At 38.8% G+C, this 16,295-nt stretch overlaps 1 protein-coding gene across 2 annotated transcripts in view; it reads left to right on the forward strand.

The window, feature by feature from the left end:
- LOC137273704 (RNA-binding protein Ro60-like) overlaps positions 1-16,295 on the forward strand; it is a 93,973-nt gene that overhangs the window by 65,980 nt on the left and 11,698 nt on the right. For both annotated transcript variants that reach the window (XM_067806505.1, XM_067806504.1), the window contains exon 5: positions 12,792-13,040. In XM_067806505.1, the coding sequence (XP_067662606.1) occupies positions 12,792-13,040 (249 nt within the window). The remainder of the gene's footprint in view (positions 1-12,791; positions 13,041-16,295) is intronic.

The raw sequence follows: 16,295 nt of genomic DNA on the forward strand, positions 1-16,295 counted from the left end.
GCCCAGGCGATCAGATGGATCACCCCCACCGGCATCTTTAACTTACTCAAAACGGTCCTCCACAAAAACAATTTTGTTTTCAATGACACCCACTACCTCCAAATTGGGGACACCGCAGTGAGCACTTGTGCCCTCTTATGCTAACATCTTCATGGGCAAACTAGAAAACAAACTTCTAGCCCAATACCCAGATAAACCTCACCTCTACCTGATGTTCATCGATGACATCTTTATGATATGGACACTAGGACAAACACGCCTACAATCATTTCTTGATTTTCTCAACAATGCACATTGCACCATCAAATTCACGGCTGAATTCTCAAGAAACAGAGTTATATTTCTTGACTCCTGGGTCTCATTCAAGACCTCCACAAACTGGAGTTCACACTTTATTGCAAACCCACCGACACACACTCATACCTGTTGTATACATCTTGTCACCCTAGACATAATAAAATGAAAGGTCCTTTCAGTCAATTTCTACGATTGAAGCGCATCTGTTCAACTCCTGAGGAATATGAAAAACACAGCCTCAGCCTTGTCAAGTATCCAAAGAAGTATATACAACAAAACAAAACCAGGTCAAACTTAAAGGACAGGAAACCTCTCTTATCCTCCCCCACAAAAGAACCACGAAAAAACCCAGAATGGTTCTAATTAGTTACTAAAATCCCATGAACATGGAACTCAACAGCATTGTCAGAAAAGGCTGGCACCTACAAAGTGACTCAGACATCTGCCTAGACACTTTCACTTCACCACATATTGCTGGTTATCGAAAAAACAAAACTCTGAAGGATCACTTACTCAAAGCCACTTTCACTTATCCCAGACAACTACCACAAGTTAATGGACAGACAGTCAAATTCATCGACGATATGTGAGACAAAATGAATTGCAAAATCTGCAAAATATTAAGCAACAGTGACACCAGTTCAGTCACCAAAAAGGCCTTCAAAACACAAAGCTACATCTGCCAGTCCCGTAATGTAGTATACCTCCTCACTTGCAAACGTTGCAAGAAACAATATGTAGGTGAAGCCAAAAGATGTTTCAGAATCCGATTAACAGAACACTACGCTGATATCACGCACAAGCACGACAAACCCGCCGCACTTCACTTCAACTCGGAACATCATGGCAAAAATGATTTACAATTCCAAATCATCACCCAACTCAAAGACAGTCCAGACTCGGAGACAACCACAAAGAAAATAAGGTCTCTTGAATTAAAGTGGATATTTGAGCTCCATACGTTCTAGCCGCAAGGACTCAATGGAAACAATTCAAACTTAATATAAGAAAACATCAAGTAACTGTCAGATGATTTGTCCTTTCAAATATGTGGGGGCAGTGGGGGATATGTCCTCTTCTGATAACTCTTGTTTTGTTTTTCCATGGAATGTTTTGGTCTTAGTCAAATGGCAGGGTGGGTTCATTTCCGGAGCATAACTAAAAAAATGTTCAAATTTTTTCTGCGAAACTTGGTAGATATATCAATCAGAACCTAAAGTGGTGCCCTTTGTTATTTACAAGTTTTTGTGATTTATAGTTTTCTTTGTTTCCATAAAACGTTTTGGGTATAGTCTCAAAAGTGAGATGTGTTTCTTTTCCGGTGCATATCTCATAAACTTCATAATATCTGTCAGCAAAACTTGGTAGGTATGTGTGGCAGATCCTAAAGTGGTGCCTTTTGCTCTTTACAGGTTTTTATGATTTGTTATTTTCTCTGTTTCCGTAGAACGTTTCGGTCTCAAAATGGAGGTATGGGCTTTGTTTCCGGAGCACAACTTGAAGACCATTTGATATCTTTCAACAGATCTTGGCAGATATATGAGACAGATCTTGAAGTGGTGCCTTTTGCTGTTTACAAAGATATGGCATTTATATTTTTCATGATTTTCATGGAAACGATTCGAACTTCATCTAAAAAAACGTCAAGTAACTGTCAGATGATTTGTCCTTTCAAATATGTATGGGCCAGGGGAATATGTCATCTTCTGATGACTCTCAGTTCTGTGAAAGTGCAAATTTGCATGTGATTAACATGTCATTTGAAATTGTCAGATTGAAAGAGCTACAACTGCATTTCTTCTAACGTTTTTGTTCAAATTATTTGAGTCCTTGGGTTTTTTTGTGTGTTTCTTTAGTGCTTTTGAAGTAAATATTTGAAGGTCAATACTTTTGACAACTTCTATAAATACATGTATACATGTCCCATTTTATCCTGATGATTATTTATGTAGATAAACTACTGTTCCGTGACATTATACAGTCATTTGTCCTGAGGGTTAAGTAAATACATGCAAAGTTAAAACATTATCTTATCAAGTTTTTATTGTCGACGCCTAGTTCGTCCATCCGTCAGTCCGTCCGTCCGTAATCATTTTGTTTCCGGAGCATAACTCAGAAACCATTCAATATTTTTAGACCAAACTTGATAGATATAATGATCTCAACCTATAGTTGTGCCTTTTGCTATTTACAGAGTTTTGGCATTTTTATTTTTTTTGTTTTTCCATGGAACATTTTGATGTTAGTCTAATGGTGGGGCAGGCTTTGTTTCCGGAGCAGAACTTAAAAACCGTTCAATATTTTTATGCAGAACTTGGGAGATTTATCAATTGGAACCTAACGTGGTGCCTTTTGCTACTTCACAGGCTTTTGTGATTTCTTAGTTTCTTGGTTTCCATAGAAGCATTTTGTACTTAGTCTCAAAACTGAAAGGTGTGTTTCATTTCCGGAGCAGAACTGAAAAACTTCTTATTATCTGTCAGTGTTACTTGGTAGATATGTTCCCGTGTGGACCCGGGACAGAATGTGTCCACAGCACCCCATTGCTTGTCGTAAGAGGCGACTAAATTGGGCAACCTGTTTGCCGTGGGTTGCGTCCTGTGTCGGTGGAGGACGGGATCCTGGTGGTTGAGGGCAGTTGGGCTTTTAACTGCGTTCCATTTGCCCAACACACCACTTCAGCCCTTACTTCACCTAGACGGGTGGTTGAATGGGCCCGATTCAACCAATCGGCTTGTCATGCCAAGCCCTGTGCATGGACTGTGTATGTGTCATTCCACAATTTTGACATTTGGAAATGTTTTGAAATTCGGTCTTGGCACTACTGTTGATTTGTAACTTTTTTTATTCTGAATTATGATCGTATGAACTTTGCCTAGAGTCTTATGCCAGAAGGTGATGGCTCATGGGCTAATCTGGTGGATTAGTTATTTTTAATTCTTCCGCTCGAGTATATCATCTGAGTATCCTTGGTGCTGCAAGTCGGAGACCCACTTGCATTCAGCATTGTCCCAGTGATACTCCGTGGTGGGTGGGGAGCTCAGATGATGAAATCTAACTAGCTAAACATGTCTTACGAAACCCCTCAAAAAAAGAGCAAACGTCAACTTGATACTGATCCCATTGAAACTGACCACAGACTGCCCAACTCAATTGATTACTGGCCACGTTTTCTTATTGTTGAGACTATTGACAAGACCCCTTTAAAGTTGAATCCTTTTGCTGTAGCTAAAGGTATACAAGGCATCGCTGGTGATGTTAAAAACATTAGGCGATTACGTTCCGGTGCCCTTCTGGTTGAGTGTGCAAAAAGACAGCAAGCCACCAATCTAATGAGTACTAAATCTTTTGTCGGTATTCCAGTTACGATCTTGGCTCACAAAACACTTAACACGAGCACAGGAATTGTCAGGGACCGTGAACGTTTGTTTGCTGACATGTCAGAACTTGACATCGCCTCAGAGATGAAGGATCAAGGTGTCCTCTATGTCAAACGTTTTGCAACCCGTAGAAATGATGCAACTGTAAACACAAATACATATTTGTTTTCTTTCTCTTCTCCAAATGTTCCAAAATCACTGAAAGCAGGATACTGTAACATCAACGTTGAAATGTACATTCCAAACCCTCTTCGATGCTTCAAATGTCAAAAGTTCGGCCATGGGGTTAATAACTGCACATTGTCTGTTGTTTGTGCTCACTGTGGTGAAAAGACACATACAACAGAAGATTGTGACAGTAACATTAAGAAATGTACGAACTACACTGGTGCCCATTCATCGTTTTCCAAAGAATGTCCTGTCTGGAAGTATCACATGGAGATCAACAAACTAAAATTCACCCGAAACATTAGTTTTGCAGATGCCAAAAAACTGGTCCAAAGTTCTGAACCTAAAGAAAGCTATGCTTCCATTACTAAAACATCGTCGGAAGCAAGTACAAAATCAACCACAAGCTGTCAAACTGACTTGACTTGGACAACATCAGAAGCTCCTCTGATTTTTTCACCTGCAATATCTACTCAAACGCCAGTGTCAGAAACTGTTAAAACTAAACCTAAATGGCCAGATCCTATGAAAAAACTAAGTGGCAGAGCCCCGAAAGGGTCACAAAACAAAATACAATTGTTTAACAAATATGGGTCTCTCGAGCACATAGCTTGTCACCCTCCAAAAGAGTGCGGGGTAGATCCTCAATAAATCCCCCCAAAAGATAGTTTATTCTAATAATATTGTACAGTGGAACTGCAGAGGATTGAGGACTAATTTACATGAATTACAGCTATTAGTCCAAGATTTCACACCTTCAGCATTATGTCTCCAAGAGACATATTTAAAACAAACAGATATATTTGACCTTCGTCATTTTAATGTATATCATTCTTTTTCCCCTCTGGGTGATAAGGCCACTGGCGGATCATCCATTCTAGTCAGACACAACGTTATTCAAAGCCCTGTTTCACTTAATACTAATATGCAGGCTGTTGCAGTGAGAATTACTTTACATGTAGCGTTTACGCTATGCTCTCTTTATATTTCGCCATCTTCGACGTTTGCCAAAACTGATCTTCAAGCTCTATATGACCAACTCCCGAAGCCCTGTATTATAATGGGAGATTTAAATGGACACAACCCACTCTGGGGTAGTGTAACTACAAACACTAAAGGTAAATTGTTGGAGGACTTTTGTTCTGACAATGATTTATGTATTTATAATGATGGTTCCAACACATATTTACACCATGGTACGGGGACCTATTCTGCTCTCGACTTGTCACTCACAAATTCAGAACTACTCAATGAATTCGAATGGTCAGTCCACGATGACCTCTGTGGAAGTGACCATTTTTCCTACTATATTAAACCTGTAACTCCATCTGATGTTCCTCCATCATCAAGGCGGAATTTTAAAAAGGCTAACTTCGCTTTATATGAAACACTGTGTGCTGAAAAGCTTAAACCTGAACGTTTTATTGACGTTCCAGATGCTATTAAATGCTTTTCTAATCAACTGAACTCCATAGCTGATGAGTGTATACCAAATTCCTCTGTAGTTCCACACATAAGAAAACCATGGTTCAACGATGAGTGCAAACAAGCTAGGAAGGCAAGGAAAAATGCAGAACAGTATTTCCGTTGCCCATCCTATGGTGCATAATTTAAATAAATTTTAAATTTTAAATGCTAAAGCATGGCATACTTTTAAACAGAACAAACGCCAATCTTGGCAAAATTATGTATCTAAAATAAATTCTCGGACACCCATGTCCAAGGTGTGGAACATGGTCCAAAAAATTAAAGGCAAAGGTACTAAATCTACTGTCCATCATCTTAAACATGGAGATGAGTTACTTACTGATAAATCAGATATCGCAAATAAACTGGGCGAAACCCTTGCTAAACACTCTTCCTCTTCTAATTATTTGCCTAAATTCCAGCAGTATCAAAAACAACGAGAAAAGAAAACTATTAATATCAACACAGATAATGGGGAAGATTATAATGAAACGTTTTCTATTCATGAGCTCCATACTGCACTTGATCAGGCTCATGATATTGCTACAGGAGCTGATGACATACATTATCAACTCCTGAAGCACATACCAGAATCCTGCCTAGGAACTCTTCTCAACATTTTTGATGATATTTGGACATCGGGTAACTTTCTTCCCTCATGGCGTGACGCCATAGTAGTACCGATAGGATCATACGGATCCATCCAATTATCGTCCGATTTCATTAACTAGCTGTGTTTGCAAGACCATGGAACGCATGACAAATAATCGACTTGTTTGGTACTTGGAAACCAATAACCTTATAGCAGACATACAATGTGGCTTCCGTAAAAACAGAAGTACAGTCGATCACTTAGTGCGTTTAGAATCATTTGTGAAAAATGCGCTGATTAATAAACAACATGCTGTGTCTATCTTTTTTGATCTTGAGAAAGCATATGACACAACCTGGAAATATGGCATTTTAAGAGATTTACATGATTTCGGTTTGCGAGGTCGTTTGCCTCAATTCATAGCCAACTTTTTAAATAACAGACAATTTCAAGTCCGTGTGGGTTCTACCCTGTCTGATCATTACAATCAGGATCAGGGTGTTCCACAAGGCAGTATTTTGTCAGTCACTCTTTTTAGCATCAAGATCAACAGTCTGTCTAAAGTTTTAAACGATTTAATAGATGGATCTTTATTTGTGGATGATTTTAATATTTCTTGTCGTGGTAAAAATATGCATACTATTGAACGGCAACTGCAGCGGTGTTTAAACAAAATAGATAAATGGTGTCTTGAAAACGGCTTCAAATTTTCTAAATCAAAAACCAATTGTATACACTTCTGTCGTAAATACAAACCCCATAAAGACCCAGAACTATATCTCCGTGGTACCCAAAGTGGTCAAGGAGGCCAAGTTCTTGGGACTTATTTTCGACTCACATTTGACCTTTTTGCCGCATATTAAATCCCTTAAAGCCAAATGCCTGAAGGCACTCGATTTATTAAAGGTTGTTTCAAATTCAAAATGGGGAGGGGATCAAACTACCCTCCTTCACTTATATAGATCATTGGTCCGATCTAAACTTGATTACGGTTCCATCGTATATGGTGGAGCTTGTCAAAGCAACCTAAAACTACTTGATCCTGTTCACCACCAAGGCCTAAGACTTTGTCTCGGTTCTTTTAGAACCTCTCCTATTGACAGTCTATACGTTGAAGCTGATGAGCCTTCTCTCAACTTATGTCGTATCAAACTATCTTTACAATACATTACAAAATTAGCTTCTAATCAATCTAATCCCGGATTTAATTGTGTCTTTAATCCTCTCTATGAGGATTTGTATAACAAAACGTTCTTCCGCCTCTTGGGCTCAGAATTAAGCCATTTCTTGCTGCTTCTAGCATTGAGCTGGAAAATATAGCTCCCTCCCATCTTCTTTCTTCTCCTCCTTGGCAGTTGGTTAGGCCACAAGTTGACCTAACATTAACATCACTTAAAAAATCAGAAACGAATGAATTACAGTATAAACAAGAATATAATCAATTGAAACATAAATATAGCAATTATATACTCATGGAAAAATTTAAGGGAACGCATGAAATAGCCGTGACTTTTAATCTTTGAAACAGTAAGAGAAAAGTTCATACAGATGAAAAGGCTTATGTCAAGTGATGAAAATCAATATCGAGTGTGTCCCCCCATGTCTCTGGAGAACTGCTTGGCATTGTCGTGGCATGCTGCGAATGTGTGTACGGATGGTACCAATGGGAATTCTACGCCATTCTTCCTGGAGAGCCACGAAAAGTTCATCCAAATTGTTGGGTTGAACAGGTCTGTCCCGAACATTGCGGCCAAGAACATCCCAAAGATGTTCGATGGGGTTAAGATCAGGACTTTTACCCGGCCATTGCAACACCCGGACACCTGCAGCCCTCAGTCTGTCCCGACAAACATGAGCGATGTGAGGGCGGGCATTGTCATGCTGGAACTCGAACATTCGACCTGCTGTACGAGCAAAAGGGATCACAGTCTGGTTCATGATCTCATCACGATATCGTACACCTGTTATCCTGCCATCAACACGCACAAGATCTGTTTTGTGGTTAAAGGGAAACCAGCCCCACACCATAACAGAGCCCCTCCAAAATGATCATGCTGTTTAATGGTGCAGGCACTGTGACGTTCCCCAACGCGTCTCCAAACTCGAATTCGACCGTCATTATGGTCAAGTGTGTACCTGCTCTCATCACTTCACATGGTGTTTCTCCATTGACGTACGGTTCTTCCTCCACGGTTCCGTGCCCACTGCAGTCTCAAGCGCTTGTGTTGCTCAGTCATGTTGATTCTAGCCAATGGACTGCGGCTTTTTAGACCAGCCGATTTAAGACGATTACGCACTGTACATGAACAGATTCTGACCTTTGTTCTTCGCCTGAATTCCGTATTGATTTTGGAGGAGGATTTGAACCTGTCTCGCAGGGCAATAAGGAGTAGGGTCTGGTCATCCCGTGGGGTGGTTTTCTTTTTCCGTCCCCGACCACGCCTCATTTTGACGTCACCAGTCGCTCTATAGAGATTCCAAAGTCTGGATATCACGCTAACAGACTTGTGAAAAGTTGTTGCAACCTGTCCTAATGAGCTTCAACCATTAACCATGCCAGTTGCCTCCCATTTCTGTGCCAAAGTCAAGTGCTGTCTCGCCATGGTAACAATGTTTTTAACCGTTGTGTTTGACAGTGCACATACACGTCACGTGTAAATCTAAGTGCATGTAACTTTAGGAGCATGTAGTGCACATGCATGGAAAGCATTATGGTGAGTTTGAGTGAACTGCTCTTCACGAAAATGATAATACACGACGCTGAAGTTAGTAAACAGAAATATTGAATTGCCCAAAGAAACATGCGTTCCCTTAAGTTTTTTCATGAGTATAAATCCTTATTTACAGATGGGTCCAAGGACGGTGGCGCAGTAGCTTGTGCCACTGTCACTGGATCCAGAACAATATCTTCTAGATTACCCGATAATCGTTCTATTTTTACAGCTGAAGCTAACGCCATATTAACGTCTCTTAAATATATTCAAAGACACCCTAATCGTAAACAATATATAATCTATTCTGATTCTCTTTCTTGCCTTCAGGCTATTAAAAATTTATCATGTAAACATCCACTTTTAATTGATATTATTGAATTGTATAATAGTCTTGCTACTGGCCAGTACGACATCGTCTTCTGTTGGTTACCAAGCCACGTAGGCATTTCTGGTAACACAATGGCTGATCTTGCAGCCAAGGCAGCACTCAACAAATCTGTGACACCACATCTTATTCCTTACAGTGATTACAAAGCCACCATTAGATCTTATATCCGTGATCTGATGCAGAAGAAGTGGGACACCCAAGTAGGTACAAATAAATTACATGAAATAAAACCGTATATTGGTTACACCTACTTGGGTTGTCAGTCCAGATTTGAAGAGGTTATTTTAAGACGATGTCGTATTGGCCATACTAGATATACTCATTCATACCTTTTAAAAGGTGAGTATCCTCCATTTTGTATCTCTTGTGATGAGAGAGTTACAGTCAAGCATATCCTGCTTGACTGTGTTGAATTCTCCATCACAAGGGGTAAGTATTTTACAGTTAAAACAATTAAGGATCTTTTTACCAGCGTTAGGTCTCATTTAATTATTGATTTTTTAAAAGAAATTGATTTTTTGGTTGAATTTTGAAATTATGTTGTGTAAATAGATGTATTTTAATTATTGGAAGTTTGGATTGGTAACTTGAATTGTTGGTGGCTGTACCCTCAAAGGGGGTTGAAGTATTGTAAAATTATTGTCCTCCTGAGAGGGTACGTAAGTCCAAATACATTCACAGTAAATTTAAACTTTCCACTGTTCTTAGTCGTAGTATATCTGTATTTTTAATTTTTGGCTAGATATGTCTAAATTGCTAACAGCTGAGGGGATGATGTAAATCCGACTAGGCTCCATGCAGGTAGCAAAGGCACTGTAAGTCCCCATGGTCCCTAGTATGGTGATCTACCTTCAGTTGCTGGCAACCTATAGTCTGATTTTATACTGTATTGTCCGAATAGTGATATTATTTTAAAACTTTCCACACTAGTTTTAATCGCATTTGTGATATTCTAGTTGTTTTACTGTCCTTCGCTGACAGGTTTTTATACGATACATGTATTTCATTTCAGTATTAAATGTTCTTCTCACGATATGGCTGAGACATTGCCGATGTGACGTTAAATATTAACTCACTCACTGGTAGATATGTGTGGCAGACCCCAAAGTTTTGCTACTTACATGTTTTTCTGATTTATTATTTTCTCTGTTTTTATGGAAACGTTTTGGACTTAGTCTCAAAATGGAGGGATGTGCTTCGCTTTCGGAACAGAACTTCACTATTTTTCTGCAAAACTTGGTAGATATATCAATCAGAACCTAAAGTGGTGCCTTTTTCTGCTTACATTTTTTTGTGATTTATTATTTTCTTGGTCTCCATGGAAACGTTTTGGACTTAGTCTCAAAAGTGAGAAGTGTGTTTCATTTCCAGAGCAGAACTCTAAAACTTCTAAATATCTTAACTCATTAAGGCCGAGAGACGCATTTGTGGGGCATATTAATTAGCTTCTCACAGCGAGAGCCGCTTATTGGGGGTTACAAAAAGCACCTCTTATTCAGCGAGAGCCGCATATTGGGGGCGATAGAATGCAACGCCCATTCAGCGAGAGCCGCATATTGGGGGTTATAAATTTTAAATTCGTATTGTATCTATTATTTCATTCAATTTAGCAGTAATGATCAAAGATTAGCTTTTCTTACGAGAGAGGTTACTTTCTGTGTTAATCAGACGAACTATTAACGTTTTTTGATAACAATTACTTGCAATGTCGGGGGCTTATACAGGCAAATGAACACATGTCTGCAGGAAAGGGAATTATGAGATGTTGGTACAGGAGGTAAGCGTTTGTTACTCGTCATTGGGAGTGAATACTAAGATACTCTGTTTGCACATTGATTGAATTAACAGTGACAAGGTTACAAAACCTCCTTCTAATTTAAATCATTCATTCATTCATTTTAGGAGTCCATTGTCAATCTTCTGAAATTCGTTTGGTTTCAAAACAAGTATAAGTATGCCCATCTTCATAAATATTTGGGGAGATTCAACTGCAAGTGTATACATCACAATAAATCAGCATCGTGTAACTTATTTTAATTCTATAATACATGTACTTGAATTGTGATATTTATTCGTAACAATGTGCAGATTATATTGAAATGTTCAGCAAGCCATTATGTTTGATGTATAAGTAGTGTGCGCAAAATGCATATGCAAATAAATACTATCCCTGCTCAATGGTTGGATTGGGTTATCCGGGGTAAAAATAATTGGATTGTAGCGATTTGATTGCTTTAAAGAAAAATAAACTCGTCAAAGTGCTTGTTAGTCCTACATGTACATTTCAGGCATCCTTACGATTGTGTATGTTCACGATACACAAACTTTTTCATGATAGCTAGAGTTGATAAAACCGAAATCCAGCATATCCATTGGTCAACGATCAAACCAATAGTCAATCTGTATCCAAGCTGTCTAGTGACCGAACGTGTTCTTCAGAAATTTAGCCCACACCTCATCACCTGTCATTTCCTCTGTGACAGGTATCTCATGATACGATTGTCATAGAAAAGAAATCAGCCACTATATTGAACAGTTGAGATACAGAACGTCCTATTCGGGAACTTTGATGACGCCCATCCCGTGACCCTTTGTATGTGGGAGGAATAACATTATACAATATGCATACATGTATGTTCGTGTGATAACGTATATTTTCTGCATTAAATCTAGATGAACCAAAGTGACTAACTGTGAATCTGTTCCATGTAAGTCATACATTAGCGTTTTAGTACTTACCTTAAAATATTCAGTATATACTAGCAACACATCAGCGAAAACGCTCCTTTCATAGAAGATTATTAGGCATGTGCGTAAATTCTTCTTTACTGCCATTGACATAGATGTTTTGAACAATTTAACCTCACACAATGATATGAGAGGGACCATTTGTGTAAATATGTCTTACATCCAAAGAATACAAACATGTGTTAAGAAAATACACACGCCACCAAAAGTCAACATGAGAAAGTGTAATAAAATTACGTAAAACGTTACATATATGACATGTATTCACTCCTGCTTTCTCTCAGCATATACCTTTACAACGCAATTAAACAATTAAACAATCAGAACTTGCTCGTATGACGAGACAGTTTCCTGTAATCTACGAAACCAGCCAGGGATATCAGGCGTGATTAGTCCTAATTAGTCTCGCCACAGCCGGCCAGGTAATCAGCACGGGGTTCCAGGTGTTGAGCAGTGAAGCGGCTCTCGGGCTTAATGAGTTAAGTAAGACTTGGCAGATATTTGTGGCAGACCCCAAAGTGGTGCCTTTTGATATTTACAGGTTTTTGTGATTTATTATTTTCTCAGTTCCCATGGAAACGTTTTTGACTTACTGTCAAAAGTGAGAGGTGTGTTTTGTTTCTGGAGCAGAAGTGAAAAACTTCTTAATATCTGTCATTAAAACTTGGTAGATATGTGTGGCAGACCCCAAAGTGGTGCCTTTTGCTATTTCCTTTTTTTTTTTATGTATTTTCTCGATTCCATGAACATGTTGCTGACATTGTTTCCGGAGCACAGCTCGGAAACCATTTCATATCTTTCAAAAGATCTTGGCAGATATATAGAGACAGATCTTGAAATGGTGACTTTTTCTGATTACAGATATTTGGCATTTATATTTTTTATGAATTCCATGGAAACAATTCTGACTTGGTCTAAAAACACAATAAGTAACTGTCGGATGATTTGTCCTTTCAAATATGTGGGGGCCAGGGGGATGTCATCTTCTGATGACTCTTGTTTAATTTGATACACTATTTCATTTTTCTTCTGTGCAGAACATTGGTTGGAGTGGAAAACGTATCCTGGTTGCAGTGAAGATCAGCACTAACTTGCAGCGAAGTTCTGTGCGGGGAACGCTGGTGCTATCTCCAGTAATAGCAGTTGCAGGCCTGATACAGATCTTGCTACAGGCCAAAGCTGACTGCCAGCTGGTATACTTTCTTTCAGATGTTAAGGAACTCACAGTATCACCACAAATGTCCCTGGCTGATATATGCAAGGAAGTTGCTAAGGCATCAGTTCCTGTAAGTCAAGCATTTGACTACTTTAAAAATGTATCATCTTAAGTAACAATTATTCCCTTTGGTAAAGGTGAATATTAGATTTACTATGTGAGCTCATGGTCAGCATCACAGATGACTTTTTGGACTAATATCAGTTGCCCTGAAGGACTTGAAGCTAGTTAAATATGTCAAATTACAATTTCAAAGTCTAGGAATGTGATGCTGATAAGGACCAGAATCAAGAAATTGGTGAGATGGCCAACCAATATAGTCTTTTTTTTGTCAATTTTGTCAGTGCAATTTTCTCAGGAGACTTGACATAGCTGCCTGCTGCTTTATAATAATGTTTGACATTGCTTTGAATGTGCTCTTGAATTCTCCTCGGTCATTCTGGCTCGTGAGAATATCTTCTTTCTAGATGCATCAAGACTGAAGAAGCAGAAATTTGACAGTTGGTTTTCTCCAGTGATAATAGGTGTTAGAATTCGTTTACACACCAGTGTTGCTGTAAATTGAATGGATTGAGTAATTAGTTGAATCAGTGCTTCATGAAAAAATGGGCGTTCCCGCATGTAGGGGTTTTTAGGCATCTTACTATGGATGAGTATGTCTGTTGTGAAGGTCTATGAACAAACCTGTTGGAGTTCACAGAAGCATTAAGAATTAAGAAGTTCATGGATGTTAATTATCCCCTGCAAAAACAAAGTATAGAAATGAGTTCAGTTCGTTTGTCCGTCCGAGCGACTGCCATGCTTTGTCTGAAGCATATCTCGTCTCGTGATAACTATTTGTGTACCAGACTTGGTAACATATGTCAGACATGATCCTTAGATGTATCTTTTGGGGATTAGACCCAGATAAGAATATTATTCTTTGTGGTTTCCATGGAAACATGACAAGCTGAGGCTTAAGTTGTGGAGCAGATCTCCTAAACTATAGATGCTAGTTTCATCAAACTTAGTACATATATCAAGCATGATCCTTAGATGTGTCTTTTGGGATTTGGACCCAGATATGAATTTTATATCTTGTGGTTTCCATGGAAACATGACTTTTGCAGTGGCTGTGAGGTTGTCATCTTGTCCTGAGCTGATCTTCTAAACTATACATGCTTGCTCCATCAAACATGGTAGTATTATCAAGCATGATCCCTAGATGTGCCTTTGGGATATTAGACCCAGATGTGAATTTTATTTTTAGTTTCCATGAAAACATGACTTAGGCTGTGATTATGACTGATGTCAGGATGTCATCGTGTCTGGAGGAGATCTCCTAGACATACGTGCTATCTCCATCAAACTTGGTGCACATATCAAGCATGATCCGTAGATGTGCCTTTTGGGGTTTAAACCCAGGTGTGGATTTTTATGCCCCCGGCATGTAATGTAGGGGGATATAGTCGACGTCTGTCCGTCTGTAATCATTTTGTTTCCGGAGCATAACTCAGAAACCGTTCAATATTTTCAGACCAAACTTGATAGATATGGTAACCTCAGCCGATGGTTGTGCCTTTTGCTATTTAGAGATTTTTGGCATTTTTATTTTTCATCCAAGGGCATGTAATGCGGGTTGATATAGTCGACGCCTCGTCTGTCCATCCGTCCAACCGTAATCATTTTGTTTCCGGAGCATAACTCAGAAACCGTGCAATATTTTTAGACCAAATTTGATAGATATAGTAACCTCAGCCGATGGTTGTGCCTTTTGCTATTTACAGATTTTTGGCATTTATATTTTTTTTGTTTTTCCATGGAACGTTTTGGTGTTAGTCTTATGGTGGGATGGGCTTCGTTTCCGGAGCAGAACTCATAAAACGTTCAATATTTTTATGCAAAACTTGTTAGATATATCAGTCAGAACCTAAAGTGGTGCCTTTTGCTATGTACAGGTTTTTGTGAATTATTATTTTGTCGGTTTCCATGGAAATGTTCGGACATAGTCTCAAAATGGAGGGATGGACTTCGTTTCCGGAGCAGAACTCAAAAACCATTCAAAATTTTTCTGCAAAACTTGGTAGATATATCAATCTTAACCTATAGTGGTGCCTTTTGGTATTTACAGGTTTTTGTGATTTCTATTTTCTTGGTCTCCATGGAAACGTTTTTGACTTAGTCTCAAAAGTGAGAGTTGTGTTTCATTTCCGGAGCAGAACTGAAAAACTTCTTAATATCTGTTGGTAAAACCTGATAGATATGTGTGGCAGACCCCAGAGTGGTGCCTTTTGCTATTTACAGGATCTTGTGATTTATTATTTTCTTGGTTTCCATGGAAATGTTTTGGACTTAGTCTCAAAAGGGAGAGGTGTGTTTCATTTCCAGAGCAGAACTCAAAAATTTCTAAATATCTGTCAGTAAAACTTTGCAGATATGTGTGGGGTAGACCGCAAAGTGGTTCCATTTGTTTTTTAAAGGCTTTTGTGATGTATTGTTTTCTTGGTTTCCATGGAAACGTTTCGGACTTAGTCTCAAAATGGAGGGATGGGCTTCTTTCCCAGAGCACAACTCGAAAATCATTTCATATCTTTCAACAGATCTTGGCACATATATGAGACAGATCTTGAAATTGTGACTTTGCTGGTTACAGATACATGGTGTTTATAATTTTCATGACTGCCATGGAAACAGTTCAAACTTAGTGTAAAAAAACAGTGTGTAACTGCGAGATGATTTGTCCTTTCAATCATATGTCATCTTCTGATGACTCTTGTATTTTTTGCAGTTTGCATGGAAACATGAATTAGACTGTAACTATGACTCATGATGAGGATGTCATCTTGTCTAGAGCAGATTTGCCAAACTATACATGCTAGCTTCATCAAACTTGGTACATATGTCTGGCATGATCCCTAGATATGTTTTTTTGAAGATTAGACCCAGATATGAATTTCATATTTCGTGGTTTCCATGGCTTAGACTGTGGCTTCCAGGATGTCATCTTGTCTGGTGTAGATCTCCCAAACTTTAGCTTTATCAAACTTGCCACACGTTTGCTATGTTCACCATGATCCCTAGATGTGCTTTTGCGGGATTACACCAGTGTGTGAATTTTATTTTTTTGTGGTGTCCATGACAACAAGTTTGACTTTGACTGAAATTGGTGGTTGTACTCTTTCCTGGAGCAGAACTTTAAAACTGTTCACTATTTCTTCAGTACGCTTGTCACATAGATTGGTCTGGTAGTCTAGTGGTGCCTTTTCATTGGTTTGAATTTCTGAGTAAAGTAATTTTTGGCTTTCCATGGCAAAACATTTCAACCTAGACTGAATTTGCTGGTAGT

This window comes from Haliotis asinina, chromosome 2, assembly GCF_037392515.1.
Source record: "Haliotis asinina isolate JCU_RB_2024 chromosome 2, JCU_Hal_asi_v2, whole genome shotgun sequence".
NCBI lineage: Eukaryota > Metazoa > Mollusca > Gastropoda > Lepetellida > Haliotidae > Haliotis > Haliotis asinina.